This window comes from Mycteria americana, chromosome 6 (assembly GCF_035582795.1).
Source record: "Mycteria americana isolate JAX WOST 10 ecotype Jacksonville Zoo and Gardens chromosome 6, USCA_MyAme_1.0, whole genome shotgun sequence".
In the NCBI taxonomy this organism is placed as follows: domain Eukaryota; kingdom Metazoa; phylum Chordata; class Aves; order Ciconiiformes; family Ciconiidae; genus Mycteria; species Mycteria americana.
The window spans coordinates 63,328,577-63,343,828 of record NC_134370.1 but is presented as its reverse complement, the minus strand read 5'-3'; the positions used below and the strand labels follow the sequence as shown (position 1 = coordinate 63,343,828).

General features: G+C 41.4%; 1 protein-coding gene across 10 annotated transcripts in view; it reads left to right on the top strand.

Moving 5' to 3' along the window:
* The window catches only part of AKAP13 (A-kinase anchoring protein 13), a 227,406-nt gene that overhangs the window by 60,943 nt on the left and 151,211 nt on the right, over nucleotides 1-15,252 (top strand). For all 10 annotated transcript variants that reach the window (XM_075506242.1, XM_075506248.1, XM_075506243.1 and 7 more), the window contains one exon: nucleotides 5,262-5,306. In XM_075506242.1, the coding sequence (XP_075362357.1) occupies nucleotides 5,274-5,306 (33 nt within the window). In that variant the 5' untranslated portion in view covers nucleotides 5,262-5,273. The remainder of the gene's footprint in view (nucleotides 1-5,261; nucleotides 5,307-15,252) is intronic.

Here is a 15,252-nt window from a genome sequence, read left to right as displayed (position 1 = left end):
TCTTCAGGGCAGAAACTTTGTTTGCATTGACATTTTTACAGCACGTAACCAATGGAGCCCTCACCCTGGCTGAGGTTTTGGGAACCACAGTAAAGCAAATAAATGCTTTTTTTTCTTTCTTTCCCTGACAGATGTTACCATACCCATAGAAATCAGGCATAATTATTTGTCCTCCTCCATGAAATTTTGTGCAAAATAACATTGAAGTTCTCTAGAAGAAACTTTAATACCACTCGCTGTATTAATTCTTTAATGCTTAACAGAGCAGAAAGGTATCCTTCCCATTTTGAGAAGAGTTCAGTAGCTTTCAGTTTTACTGACCTATGCAGATCTTTATAATGTCTAAAACCACTGTTGCTTTTAAGAGCTTGAACCTGGACTTTTATTTCATGTCCTACTTTCAAATTTGCAAACGCAAGGGATTTCACTGTGTTATCCTAAGGGGAAAAACCTAATACAATTCCAGAAACATTGCAAGATAAGTGTCTGGATGGCTGCAGAGCATGTGATAAACCTCCCAGACGCTGAAATTAAAAAGATTCAGCTATTTGTAAGAAATAATATGAATATTTTAAGTACAGGCAACTGCTGCTGGAGCAGAATCTGCTGGCTGCCATGAGGGTGCCCATAGCATGACTTCTTGTGGTGGGTGGGAGCTGGGCAAGGGAGGTGGGATTTATATTTGCCTGTTCCTGTTAGTTTGGCTTTCAGGGCCGTTCATGTGCAGTCCAGATCCTGATCTCGCAGTAGGGCCAGGTATTCTCACTGCACTCTATGATATCGGATAGAGCAAGTACCACCTGCCCAAAAAGATAGAAATTGCTTTCTGGGGCTCAGAGGAGGCATCAACTTGAAGGATGCGCTCCTCTAATAGAGGAGAAAACAGAGTTTAGCCTTTTTTTCTTTCTTTTTCTCCCCCCCCCCCCCCCTTATTTTTACACTTAAAGTAGTCCAACTTACTAATTGACTGTATTAGGGTCCTTATGGATCTTGGTTTGATTATGGCCAGTGTAGTCTTTCTTTTGTTTTCCCTTTTCTTACTGTATTAAAGATTTTTTAAAAAGTTTTTTCAGAGGCTGATCCCTGCCTACCCACTGGTTGGAGAAGTTCACTTGTCTAGAAACCTAAATTTAGTCCTTTGCTGACGCAGAGTAGTCATACAGGCTTATCTGTCACTCAGTTTTTCTCCTATGTTTTTGCCAAAGCACTTCCTAACAAGATAAAATAAAGTATCTTCCAAACCTGCCTGTCTCCTTGCAAACTAAGTTTGCATCGTTTGAAAAATTGGTCTGACACGTGTATTATGAAGTGAGAAATCATTTTTAGTTACTGATGTAAGGGCCAACTAGTAAGATAAGAGGGGGGAAAAAATCTTCCTGCAGGAAATATTTCCAGGATTTTTGTTTTCTTGTTTGACAAAACCAAGTGTTCAGCAGTGTCACCTTATTTCACTGCTGCTGCTGTGCACTTCTCTTGCCAAAAAACCCAGCAAAAACTGGTCATGAGCTTGAACTCATAGACCTCCCCTTTTTTCCTTGGTGAGAAGTGTCAATATTCTTCCTTCCTTACACATCAAGTATTTACTTCTTTTGGACTCTCTGACTTGTGGCACTTTAATTAGAGCCAAAACCAACTCTACCAGAGAAAGAGGTTACCCAGTGGGAGTTTTTAATGCCAGCCCATCCTTTCCTGATCTGTGCATGTCTGTCTTCTCTTTCCCATTTCTCTCTACTCAGCTGCTATCAGGCATCTGCCAGGAAGGTGATGGAGCAGGACAAAATGGTCTGCACTTCTGTTGGATGGCAAAGATCAGCGGATGCCATCTCACTTTACTCCTTGAATTACAAGACCCTAAATGCTCTGTTGAGGGCGTGCTCTTCTGCAGCTGATGTTTCGTACAGATCTTTGATGCCTCCAGTGCAGCCTGTTTGAGCTAGACACCACAGGAAAGCTCTTTTTACTGGTTTCCACCAATATCTATGTCTTATAAGGAACATTCTTATTAATACTCATATTGTTTGCTCCTTAAAAAAGGACTGATGAAAAACTTCATCAAAAGAGCTTGGGCAGTGTTTGCACATTGGGACTTTCAGCTAAAATGTCTTGAGTGTATCAAGCGTGATGTGTAACATAACAGCTTCTCACTTTGGATAAACCTGGCAGAGTAGACCTTGTGATGGAGCACATGAACTGTGGTTTCTCCTTTTCATAAACGTGTGATGGGTGTTGGTGGCAGATGGTAGAATGGTGTCTTCTACAAAAATCATGACAGCAAGGAGGGGGCTCACAGCTGATCAGTGCGATGGCATTGCAACCCAAATGTCAAATAAAGAAGCATTAGTTTTCGTGTAATACAGGTCCCTCCGTGGCTTTGCTGAGAAGGGTAGGCTAAAGCACCAGTGAAGCAGTCAGTAAGAAAGAACACAAAAGGTCCAGTTTAGATACCTGATTCCTCCTGTCGACACCTCTCAGGTTCTCAAACCTACGTCACGGAAGGGAAAATGTAACAGTCTAGATCCTGCTACTGCTTTTTGGGATTAAGTGCATACCCCAGGCTTGTACTTAGGGCCTTCCTCCTTATTTCGTGAGGCTTTGGATGGGACTTTTTAGAAAGCATTGGCTTGATGACTGGGTAGAGCAAACAAAGTGGAGCAGGAGGGATGAGGCAGTGGTGAGAATACCCTATGGAGTGTGAGAAGCTGGCTGGTGCCCCATGGGTTTGCCAAAACAAAGCAAACAGCTGTGCTTGAAATCCAGGTGTGACCTCCCTGAGTGTGCGCATGTTAATTTTGCTTTTTGAGTGAACACAGATGTAATTTGCTTTCAGATCACAGAAGTTATTGTGTGTAATGGCAAGAGTGACAATAACACACCTGTGAACCTTGGTAGGGAAGAGGTAAAGCTGTTAAATACCAAAGGAGGGAGGAATATATTTGAGTATGTTAGAATAACTTCCTTTCCTCAGAACAAATACCTGAGAAACTGAAATAGTTGATAAAAATTAAAAAACCTAATTATTTGGCAGCGGAGAGAAACTTGAGGAGTAGAATACATGTATTGCCTGTGGAGTCTTGGGCAAATACAAACCTGTCGTATCCTGTTTTCCTGAATTTTTCATGTGACGTCCTTTAACTAACACCTTATCCTATAGAAGGCCAGTAGTAATATTGCTAGTGTAGAATGATGGCTGAATTTTGGGGATAAGGAGTAATCCTAATAGTTGATGTAAATGCAAAAGTATAGAGTCTTTGTCTTTGAAGGTATATCACACTATCTTTTATCAGCAAAAAGATAAGTTGTTCAGTTAATTGTCAAGACTTGAAAAGATGTGATGAGAAAACGATGCTTTATATTAACTCCCTTTAAACATTATCATCTGGGACACAACTGTTTTGATTCTGTGCTGTAATATTTTTTTTAAAGTTATATCCAAATACTACCAAATTGCTACGTTAGACTATAGGGCTTAATTTTGCTTTCTGAAGGAATTGGTCCATTGCAATGAAACTTTGTAAAAATCCAAATGTGAAGTGGGCTTAAAAAGGAGTTTTTCCAACCATAGTTTAGTTTTCATGACATAAACACTCTTGGCCAGGTAACGTTTTGGTACCCCTGTTCAAGATGCCCAAGTTCAGAATAGGAGAGAGAGGCTCAGGTAGGTCATGAGGGAGATGGTCAGGGTTTGTGCATTTTTTGGTTTTGTTTCTTTTTTTATTTTCTTTTTGAGCCCTCAGTAGGACTGGAATAGCAGGAGCATGTTGTAGGGCAGAAGTGAGGATTGCTCGCAGAGCTGTTTCTGGAGCTCACCTGCCCAAATGATAGCTAGTGCTACTAGTCCCCTTTTTTCACAACTAACTCTTTGGAAGAACTGAAAATATAGGGAAAACTATCAAGCATAACCATTTTGAGGCATTCTTGCTGTTGGAAGGGGAATCTTGAGGTTGAAAATAGGTATGAATTTGACTAGATTTAAAACTATTGCAAAATATTTGTCCATCCCCTGGCTGCCTTGGAGGAACTTTTGCAGAGGGACTGTTTTGGTGAGCAAGCTTGGCAGGTAGCTCAGACATTTTAAGGCAACTGGTACAAAAACACTTCTTTGTAAACTAAGGAGAGCATGTGAGGGAGCAAGGATAGCTGGAATCAGCCAAGAAAACTTAGGCTGTGGTTTAAGTTCTGTCTCAGTAAAGGCAAACTGTGGGATTTGGAAGGGAACAAAGTATGAACAAGATCCTGTGTTTTCTGTGTGAAAAGCAGAGTGGTATTTCATCCCTTTTTAAAAAGGGTTTGAAGTATTTGCAGAGCATTACCAGTACTGCAGACATGAGCAACAGCAGAAATTCCATTTTTAATTGTTTTGCATTCCTTCATCTTAGGATGCTGGGCTGCTTAATACACACATTAAATGAAAGCTTACAGCTTTCGTTTAGGGTGCATATTTTCTACTGCAATGGAGAAACTAATGCAAGCGAACTTCTGGTTCAATGGATTCAAAGCTCAATCCAAATAACTTTCACCAGGTTATATGGAAATTCCAGGGGAAGACCTGAAAGGGGAAATTTTCTTGACTAAAATCACCTTGGTAGGACGAGTAATGGTAGTTTTTGACTATGAAAAATGCTGATGCAGAATCGTGAACATCATCTATTCTAGAAGTTTTCCCTCAGTTTTGCAAGGAGCATTTTTGATAGTTTGATTTTTAAATAGTTTTGAAGTGTTTCTTGAACAAACAATCCAGTGGGAGGGGAAAAAAAGGTACCAAGTTAACTTGGCGAGGTAGTATTTGCCAGAGTAATTGATCTTCTCCAACAGCGGCGGGAACTACAAATCTTTACAAACGTTTTTTGGGTGGGAGTAGGGGGATGCATGGACAGATAGCGATTAAGGGTTGATAATTGACATAAAAAGCAGGTACGGCGCAAAGGTTGCTAGGAGGAAAGATGAACTGAGATGGACATGAAGAAGCAAGTTTCACTTGGGATATCCTCAGTGCCGGTGGTTCAGATGAGTGTTTTGCTCTACCAATCATTTTAGAGTTGTTTTTGCTTAATGTGAACATAAATTTAAAAAAAAAGTGACAGGTCCTTTTGGATCTGAAAGAGAGAAAATAGAAAATTGTGTTGTAAAAGTGACTATTGGAAAAAATAATGTAGGGGTGCTAATACAGCTTTGGAGGTTTAATGTTCTGCAGTAAGTATATGAAGAAGTACTTAAAATTTTACAAAAAAAGTCTTAAATTTGTCTTGTCTTTTTTGTTTCAGTGTTCTGAGGTCATGAAACTTAATCCACAGCAAGCTCCATTATATGTGAGTACAAAATTTAAACACTTTTTTTCCTCTCTTGCTATTCACACAAAGTGCTTCCCTCCACTCTTTTTGGAGATGCTGCTGCTTTTCTCTTTGCTCCCCAAAGACCTTATTTGTATTTATTGAATTGCAAATGCTTGGTGGTAACGCTCAGGTAAGTCACAGAGCTCCTCTGTCTTTCCAGCAGACAATTTTAAAGCAGTTTTGAGACATTGTAATGCTGTCACCATGCAGGCATCCCCCTGCTTTTATTGTTTTCCTCCCCAAAGTACGCTCGAGCGCATGGCTGTCCTCTCGTGACTTGATGTGTGGAGAGGCCGTAAGAAGAAACTGCTTGTGTGGAAAATAGGGCATCCCGGTGTGCAGTGCTTGCCTACTGTGATAATATTTTTCTGGTCGGAGTTTTAAACGTGGCAGGGAGGAACTGGAAGCGGCGAACGGCTCGGCTGTGCTGCGAGTGCTGCAGCGGGGAATGGTTTACGTCAGCCTCCTGGAAGCTCGTAACCTCGATGGCTACATTAATAAGGAACAAGCTTCCTCTCGCTCTTGAATAGCAGCTTTGTTGCAGAACATGGGGACTGTCAAATTAAACCTAGATTTGTGGGGGCGTATGCATGTGTGTTAAATTTGTGCCAAAGCTGCCAGCCAGGTTTGTGACTGTTTATTTTCCATATTGCCTTACCATGCTCAGAGCAGGGTTAGCTGATGAAGCCGTCCTGTGCCTTATGGTCCTACCCACAGACCTTGCTAACACTGGGTAGAGCTGGATGCAAGGATGGAAAATTTGGAGGGAAAATTGCTTGCAAACGTGTTTTTTTTAAGGGGAAGGAAGGAGAAACAATCAGGGCTGGTGATAGACCTGTATCTTGGAAAGTGTTGTGCGTTGTAAATAATGGATCATATTGACCTTTTATGCCATGGAAGCTTTTAAATTTTGCCTACTTTTAATTACCAGCTGGAAGCTTGTGTTGGAATTTATTCTCTACTTAATGTACTAAGTCTTGTGCTTGAAGCAAGATTAGTACTACGTAGTGTGATGTGACTTTGGGAGAATAGCTTTCCTGGAGTACACCTCCATATTCTGTATTACTGTGAAACTAAATGCTGCCTGAAATTTGTTGAATCACAAGCCTACTGAATGCACCTTGACTTTGAAGAAACTTAATTTAAATTTAGGACACGTTAAAAGAGAATGAAACTTATGTGCAAATATATGATGTAGATGCTACGGTAGAAACACATGAATGGTAGAGAGCAGGATAAAATTATCCTTACGTCTTTTGAACAGTGTATGACTTAACTAATCTGGAGGCTTTGTTTTCCCAGTCTTATCTTCTGACTTAGTTTATTTTCCCACCGCTTTGCGTGGGTTTGTATTTAATATGTAATACTGGAGTGGCATACTTAAAAGTCCTCATCACCACGTGATAGTGAGGAGGACTGGGCTGAGGTCAAACATAGCCCAGTGTAAAATAATAATTATATGGCACTCAGTATAGTGTTTCTTTGCAATGCAAATAAGTTGATGACAACATTATTAATACATCAGTGACTCCCTTTTCTCTCTTTCTCCCCCTCTCCTGGCCAGGTGTCTAAGCAAATCAGCTCCCTTTCAAAACAAACAAATTTTGGTAGCTTAAGGAAGGGCGGGGGGGGGGGGGGGGGGGGGGGTGTGCAGGCAAAAGAGAATCTCAAGGACCTTGAAAATTCAATACTTAGTCTTCCTGTTTGCTCTCAGCATAAATGCTTTGTACATTTTAAGATCAGTTTTGTTTTCTGCATGTTGTTAATTGCCAGCTCATCTGAGAGTTGTTAAGTGTGAGCAGAACATAAAGAAAAATTATCTTCCTGGTATTTTTATTTTTGAAAAGGCAGACGTAACAGTCTTGTGGCCTAGCCATTGGTAGGTGAATACCAAACCTCACCAGGTTCCTTCTTCAAAGTGATGTCAACTCTGTTTTCCATGTGTAGGCTCCTTGAGCTTGTTTTCAAATAACTGAGAACAGTATCCTGTGTATTTCTCCATAAGGAATTTCATCTCTGTGAAGTGAACAACTGGAAATAACAGGCAATACAGACATGTCAGGGGATCTCCCTACATTTGCCTACTCTCAGGAAAAATTGCTTCCCCCAAATTTCACCCTTTTGTTCTTGACACCTTTGCATTGCATCCTTTATGCTCTTCCTCTTTTAAGCCAATAGCTTAGATTCAAGATTACTTAATTTTGTTTATTAATTTGTTAAATCTTGCATGAGTTTCATCCTGAAAGCTCCATTTGGTAGTTGTTTTTATCAGCAGCAGCTTTACTGAGCTCCTTTTAGGAGGAGAAAGTAAAAAATGATGTCTCCAGTTCAGTTCCTAGAAGCCAGTTAGAGAGCTAGAGCACATTTTATCCTATCTGATAATTACCAGGTTGCCCAGATTAATACCTTACAATTAGGAAAGGTGTTTTGGGAACCTGAGATGTCCGGTGTACTTGAGACCACAGTTTTGTGGGTGATGGAAAAGATGGTACTTCCACATGTGCACTAATAGAGGGATAGAGATTCTTGTATTATTCAAGTCAGTGTACATAAATAGAGAGAAGACCACCTGCTGCATCCTTCTTGGTACCTTCTTTTGGCTCTTGGACTTTTACTTACTACTTCTGTAGAAATCAGCTGTCCTGCCTCTGCAGAGCTTGTGACCACTGGGAGATGACAGCCTGTAATGGTGAGACTACTGGCCTTTGTAAGTGTAAAGATTAAGAGATAAGGTGGAAAACACATCCTGTGGTAATAATGAGTGTCGTGTTTTTGTGATTAAATAAGTCTGTCCCATTTAAGCGTTGCCTGATTGTTCGCTGGTTAATGATGTTGCCAGGAACTGGAGCTAAGCGTTATATTGCGGCAGGTTTGGGGTGGGACAAGAGCTCAGCCTTTCCTCTGCAAACAGAGGCTCGTTCAGTTGGTCCCCCCAGGAGCATCGTATCTCTCACCCAGACCGTTCGTTACCTGCTCTTAAGGCTGTTTAACGAGCTCTCCTGGCCCCGGAGCTTGGCGCCGCTCACAGCAGCGCAGTCATGGGGCAGAGGAGCTCGTGCCAGGACAGATAGGGCAGCGAAGCGTTCTCAATATAGCACGGGGAAGGTTCCCATGGTGTGACACCGTTAATGCTGGTGCTTAAACAGGCTGTAGGTCAAGCAGCTATCCCATCTGTACCGCTGTCAACACGTAATTGCCTGTATAAAAGGCAGGGTTACTTTGCAGAGTCTGTGGCTTAATATTGTGGTGTGAATTTGAAATAAAGATGTTCAAACCCACTTCCTTCTTCCTCAGGTATCTCGGTGGGACATGAGCTGCTGTCTTGCTGCCAAGTAGCAAGACAGCAAGTAGTGGGGTAGTAGGTTGGGGAATTCATTGGCAAGGTCTTCTGTGGTTCACATAACTGTGATCACGAAGGTTCAAATTCTCCATATTACAGCAGTGGTCTTAAACTTTGTGATACAAGCTTGACTTTAATGCAGAGGTGGTCTCCAGAGCCATAATCAGCATAGCATGGGGAAGGTTTTAACAGAGAACGAGCTTTATCTCCCAGCTTTTTCACTAACACTGGTTAAGATTACAAAAAGCAACTGTCATTTGGCTGGATTGAGTGTATCTGATTTCTGTTGCTGCTACTGTTCGCATGGGTTGTCTTCTTTCCAGGTTGTAATTATATGGATCATGCTTTACATAGTCTTTGATGCAACTATGGATATTCTGTGGAAAAGGGGATGTTCTGTAATACAAGGTCCTTAATATACATCGATTTCTTCAGGTGCGTTTTACTGCAGGATGTGCAAAAAAAGAAGTCCTTGTAGCTGGACAGTCCTTTGGTTGCTTGCCTCAAACTGTAGTCAGGAACATCTCTATTGATGCACAGATGCCGGATTAAATCCGAAACTGGCTTTACCTACATCCCTCTTGTATTTCAGTACTGTCCTGTCGATGTGGGAACTCTGTTGAGCACAGCATAGTGGACGAAGGATAGTGTTTCAAACCTTACTTCTTATCTGCCTGGGTCTTTGTGCTCAGGAAGCCCAGGGTCCCAAAGCTGAAGGACTGAATCGTTCCGTTTGTTGGCAGGGCTCGGATGGAATGGGAGGATTGCAGAAGTCTTTGGTTGATGGGAGGTGGGAAGTTAGGAGCTTCAGTTGTGTTCGTTTTTGTTAAATACTTGCAATGACCTTGCTGATTTATAAAGTTGTGTATCTCTACCAAAAAAGTCAAAATTTCAACTTGAGTATTGTAAGGTGCTTCCTAGCTGTTGTCAATAAGTGACTGGAATATCCAGATCATCAAGGAGTATGTGGATAGGAAAAAAAGGACTAACATTGCTCTAAATGATGGAGGTTTATTATTAAGTGACCTTTTTATTGTTGTGTTTGTTAAGTTCTCTGATTATAAATGAAATAATTTAAATTAGTCACTTAGCTTAAACTCAACTGTTGCTAACATGCAGGCGAGAGAAAGGTAGGAAGGAGCTTTGTAAAGGTGAAGTGTTGATCTTTTTATCATTAATTGAGAATATGTGATCATTAATTGAGAAGCCAGCAGAGTATTCAGCAGGAGATTTAATTGCAAAAGGATCAAGGATCACAAGCTGTGTCCTTATTTCTACCCAAACTTTAATATATATAGAGTGCATGCGAGTGAATGATCAAGGTCAAGTCTTCAGCTGCATACAATGTCCTGAAAATCTTACTTCAAAAGTGACCTGCATGGCTTCCAATTTCAGCCTCTGCTAGCTATAGGATCTTTTAAACGTTATTGATCGTTCTTCTAACCCACTTGCATCTCCTGCCACTCTGAAGTCAATGTTTCTTTTTTTTAGAAGAATAAACTGAGAGCAGTGTTGGGTATGAACGTGTTGGAACAGGACTGGAGTGACATGCAGGGGACGAGTTGGGAAGCATTGGACTGGAGTGCCATGCAGGGGACGAGATGGGAAGCATTGTCATCTTCTTTTGATTGCTAAAAAGGCTACAACCTTAGATCTGCCTTTAAGACAAGAATGTTTTTTCACGATGATAATGATCAGTGGGTGTGAAATGGAAAAGATTAGCAGCTGGAGAAGGATGATGTATCGCTGCAAACTTTTTTCCTGTTTCCTTTTTGATTAAAAGGAACAAACTTGTTTTAAATCACAGCACTCCTCCTCTACATGGTTTGTCTAAGGTGTGCCCACGTTATTTGGAGTGACAAACCCAAATGTGTCATAACTGATGATTGCATGGGAGGGCAAACACTTAATTGATAAAAATGCTCCCATTGACTTTGGTCTTTAATCAGGTTTGTGGATGGAGTCTGTTGTATAAACTGCCACTTATGAGCTGTGTAACCTGCAGAGTTTCTCAAGGAGAGTTTTGATGGAGATGAGAGCTCCCACTTCCAAGCCAAAATGCCATGCAACTTAATGAAGTATGAACTTCAAAAGCCTCAGAAAGAATGCATTGACCCTCTCTTAATATAACCTGGGTTTTGGGTACAGTAGGTCCTCTCTTCTGTTAACGAATGAACTACTCCTGTAGATTTCCCAGTGTGTCCTGCTTTAATCTAAAATGGGAAGAAAAGGATAATGCTTACAGTATTTTTCTCCCACTTACATATTTCACACAGAATGATGCACTACTGAAATGCATTGTGTATTCCTGAGAAAAACAATCACGATAACGTCTGATGTTCATGTTTTAAGAAAAAACCCTCTTTTTAATAAATATTAAAGGATTAAAGAAAAAAGTTCGCAATGCAGAGAGCTTGAGGCTGTGGCAGCAGTGCCCAGCCCAAGCGCCGTGGTTCCCCGTGTCCGTGAGTGCAGCGAGGTGTTGTGCAGGCATGCCTGCCTGGCAGACGGGTTGTCACTGTGGCTGAAACCGTCTCAGGTGTGACTTGTGCACTATTGTGTGCTAGATAATTAATGATCTTCAGAAATCTCTACCAAAGGGACAAAAGGACAAAATGAAATACCTCTATAATGCTACAGTAAAATGTTGTCATGAGGTTGGCAGCTGTGGTTTAGTTACTTTTCTACTACCGCTGAATTTGTTTGCTTAGTGGCATCTGTGGTGATAAAGGCCACTGGGATGCCTGAATATCTGAGATCAGTCCAGCAGAAAAAGTAGAACATACCTCGCATGCTTTTGATGTGGGGATTTCTCACGAAAATCACTCTACAGAAGCCCTGTCTTACTTTCTCTCGAGGTCCTTAGGCAAGAGGAGAACCAGCCTTGATGTGTAGTTCAGCTCCGTGGTGAGAGGATCTGATAAACCTTCTCGTCTTTTATTTGTTGGGTACTTGATTTCTTCTTAATGACAAAGTAGTTTTCTGCCCCACCTTCAAAATGTCTTTGAATTATGAATGAGTGGAAGGCCTCTGAGCACCTTTTACAAATAAAATATGTGCTTGTGTTGCTTGTGGAAGAACCTGCTTCTTGGTTGGTTTTAAGAAAGTTGGTTGGGGCGCCTGAATAAACTGATTTTTTTTGAGAGAAGCACATTGCAACTTGTCTGGTTCTGCTTTCATTCTGCAGGCAAAATAGTTTCCTCACTAAACTGTGCTTGACCTCATCTTTTAAGTTTTTGTTATTTAAGTCCTTGATCCAGATTCTTTTCATCTTTCACTTCCCAAATTCTGGTTTGCGTCGTGCAAGAAGTCATCCCTTCTGTTGAAATGGGCGTCTGGCAGCTGCCACCTGAGCACTGCACCATGCTCTGGCAAGCTGCCCGCTGCTTCCCAGTTCCCAGGTACCTAAATGAAGACTTTAGGTTGCACAGACTGGTTATCACGAGGCTGTTCGCTTGGCTTGCTCCTCTTAAGTGAGGCGTTCGCTAGCTTGTGAGATCTGTGGGATGTTGGTATAGGACTTCTTGTGAAATGGTCGTCTCTGTGCATTTGCTGAAGGCAGCTTTGACTGGAGAAGTCGGGAGAGGCCTCCTGACCATCAGCATCGCCTTCCTTCAGGATGAGCCACTGACTGAATTGCAGCTGAGAGACCCCTTCTCAATGCTTCTTCCATATTATCTGAAACTGAAGATGCTGGTGATTTGGGTTGCAGGTCCTCCTCCCATAATTATCTATTTGACCTTTTCTTCTGTGATCCTGTTTTGTGGGTATGAATGTGCTGGTTAACAGTAAATGAACTAGCTTAAAGTCTGGAGCACTTGTCTGAATTTCTGCCCTTAAGTCACCACTGCTTTGCAGCATCATGTGTGAACTTTAAATAATAAAACTTCCAGAAGAAAGATGCCAGAGCTGGTACAGGGGTGTGGGTAGGGGTGGGAAAGCAGAGGAGACAGCGATCCCCTCTTTTGGGGAGCTATTAGATCGCTTCAGTCTGTTTTCTGAAACTGCAAAAGGAATCCTTACGTTGTCACACTAAGAGTTTTATTAAAATTGGGTGAAATGACAAATACCTCTTAGGCTCTGAATTTAGGATTCTTTATTTCTTGTGATAGCCAATGAGCTGGTTAATACCTGGAAAGACGCTAGGAGATTACGTCCCATCCCCAGTGTTGGCTGACACTGTTGCCTCCTCTCTCAGGAGGAATGAGCAACAGAGATCAGGACTTGGTGTTTAAGAGGATGAAAATACGCTTCAACCACTCTTCCTCTGTGGAATGTATTTATAGAGAGAGTTCATAAATATTCTTACGTGACTTTAACCTTTAGAATGACCAAACAAATTTCCCATCTTATCAGTCAAGATACATGTCCCGCTTTATTTTCTGTAACAAAGTGCTGAGAGTCATTTTGTTAGACTAGAAGCAGTTCTGACAGCAAAGGTGATGTGAGAGTAGTGGTTATGAAGATGTCGCTTTGATGAAGGCATGATGTTTTCAAATAAACTCTCAAATCTCCTGCGCTCCTCCTGCGGTGCCTTCCGTCCGCTTCTGAAGGTTGTGCTGCATGCAGTGTCTCTGCAAATGCTTGTCCTCTGCCTTGCTTAATGAAGCAATGCCATATTGTGCGTAAGTGGAAAATAAAATAAACCGTGATCAATTGTTCTGGGCAAAGATCGATGCTGTGCACTGCCATCAAGTGGCAGTTCTGCTGCAGAACACATTTTCAGTGTCTGCAGGGCTGCCGGTGTTTGTATCTTGGTTTCAAAGTGTTTCTTCTAAGCATTGCAAAAGTTTCATCTGTCTAGTAGTTGTGGTTGTGGGGGGTACTTCTTCAGGAAGATAATGTTTATAATGGTTTCTATTCTCTAATGGCAAAAAATGTCACTTTAAAAAGTGCTTCAATCATTACAGTAGCTCCAAGTGCTGTAGTTGTGAAATATTTAAAGACTGGCGAGGATATTTTGCAGCTGGCAGGAAAATGAGCTCTCTGAAGCACACTCTGAGCTCCGTCTCTTCGAGGGTTTTGCTGTACTGTAGAGGAGGCTGAAGTACCAGGAAAACGCCATCCTTCTGCTCTCTTATGCCTTTGGATGTTACTGTTCAAACTTGATTTATTTTTTTTTCCCTTTAAGACACACCAAGGCTATTTGTGAAAATACTCCAGTGACAGGAGGTTGTTTCAAATAATGTGTCATCATATGTACTTTATCTTCCAGGAATTGTGACTCTCCAGCTCTCTGATGCCAAGAGAATAGCTACATTTCTGTTAGTCACTGAATACGTTCAGCCTGCCTGCTATTTCTCCAAAGCACTACAATTTTGTTGTTATTGCTATGTGAGTAATTAGCAGGAAATACTATCAATCATTCAAGCACCTGGTAATAAAATTGTCTGGTTTGGTTCTCTAACAGCGTAGTGAAGAACAGAAGAAGCTTTAGGAAGAGTCCAGAGCAAGACATTCCCATCAATTTGGATGTGTTTTATAGGAATTGATTGTAGTAGTTTCCACAGTTTCTGAAAAAACTCGTAATAGGAAGATCAGTACTTGTGGAAACTGGATGGTACTGGAGGGGATATTCTGCTATAGAGAGAGATTCCCCCTGTCTTTCATCTTGTCTTCACGCTCATGTGGTGGCATTATATGGAGACTTGTGTAGTTCAGAGGGCAAACCCCCAGTGCGTTATTGCATGTGTTCCTCCAGACCTTCCTCTCCTCTGTAGCAGAGCTGTACGGGGCTTGCTGTGGAAGGCGTTTGGGGTCACTGTCAGTAGTTGCTTATTCAGATAGTACAGGCCATGGTGGCTGAAGACAGCAGGCACACAGTGTTTTAAATGAATGGTCTGGCTAACACTCAACAGCCCAAATAAATGAAAAATTAAATAGCTGTTTTCTTTCTTCTGCCAATTTCACCCAAACAATAAAATTATTGTAGCAGTTCTTCCCTAGTTGTTTGCATGTAACACAAGTGGTTGCTCGGCACTTCTGTCATCCTTTCTATTTTTCCCCTTAACTTGGATTTTTGCCATTTTGCTGTTAATTTTATTGTTAATTTTATCACATCTTCCTGTGTGCTAAAAATTATTAGAAATGACCTTGGCTGTTTAGTTTTGTGAAGACTGTCTGCATAGCACAGTCCGGCACCAAGCAGATGCACTTAACATGCTCTGAACAAGTGTTGGTAACATAAGTGCTGCAGAGCATGTGGAGCCCTGTGCTAAAGCAATGATGCAGCTAAATTAGCTATTAACAGCCCAATCTAGTAACTTGCCTGGCTCTGTGCAGCAAAGTGATATGACATGAAGATGTACCCATAAAGATAAATCATGTGTCTTTTTCAGCACTAACAAGATCCTGTTACTTTGATGGATTTTCTGTTGGCAGTCTGTAGAGATCTCTTGCAAGCTGCCTGGATTAATATGTATGTAATACCTATAATAGCATCTTGACACTCAATAAATATTCATCTCTGAGCTGACTGATTTGGAGACTGACTGAGACATGCTCTGTCAAAGGATGTGGGATATGAATAATGGATTTCTTCAAGTGTACCCGTTTCTGCAGGAGTTTGTGTTGCTCACACTG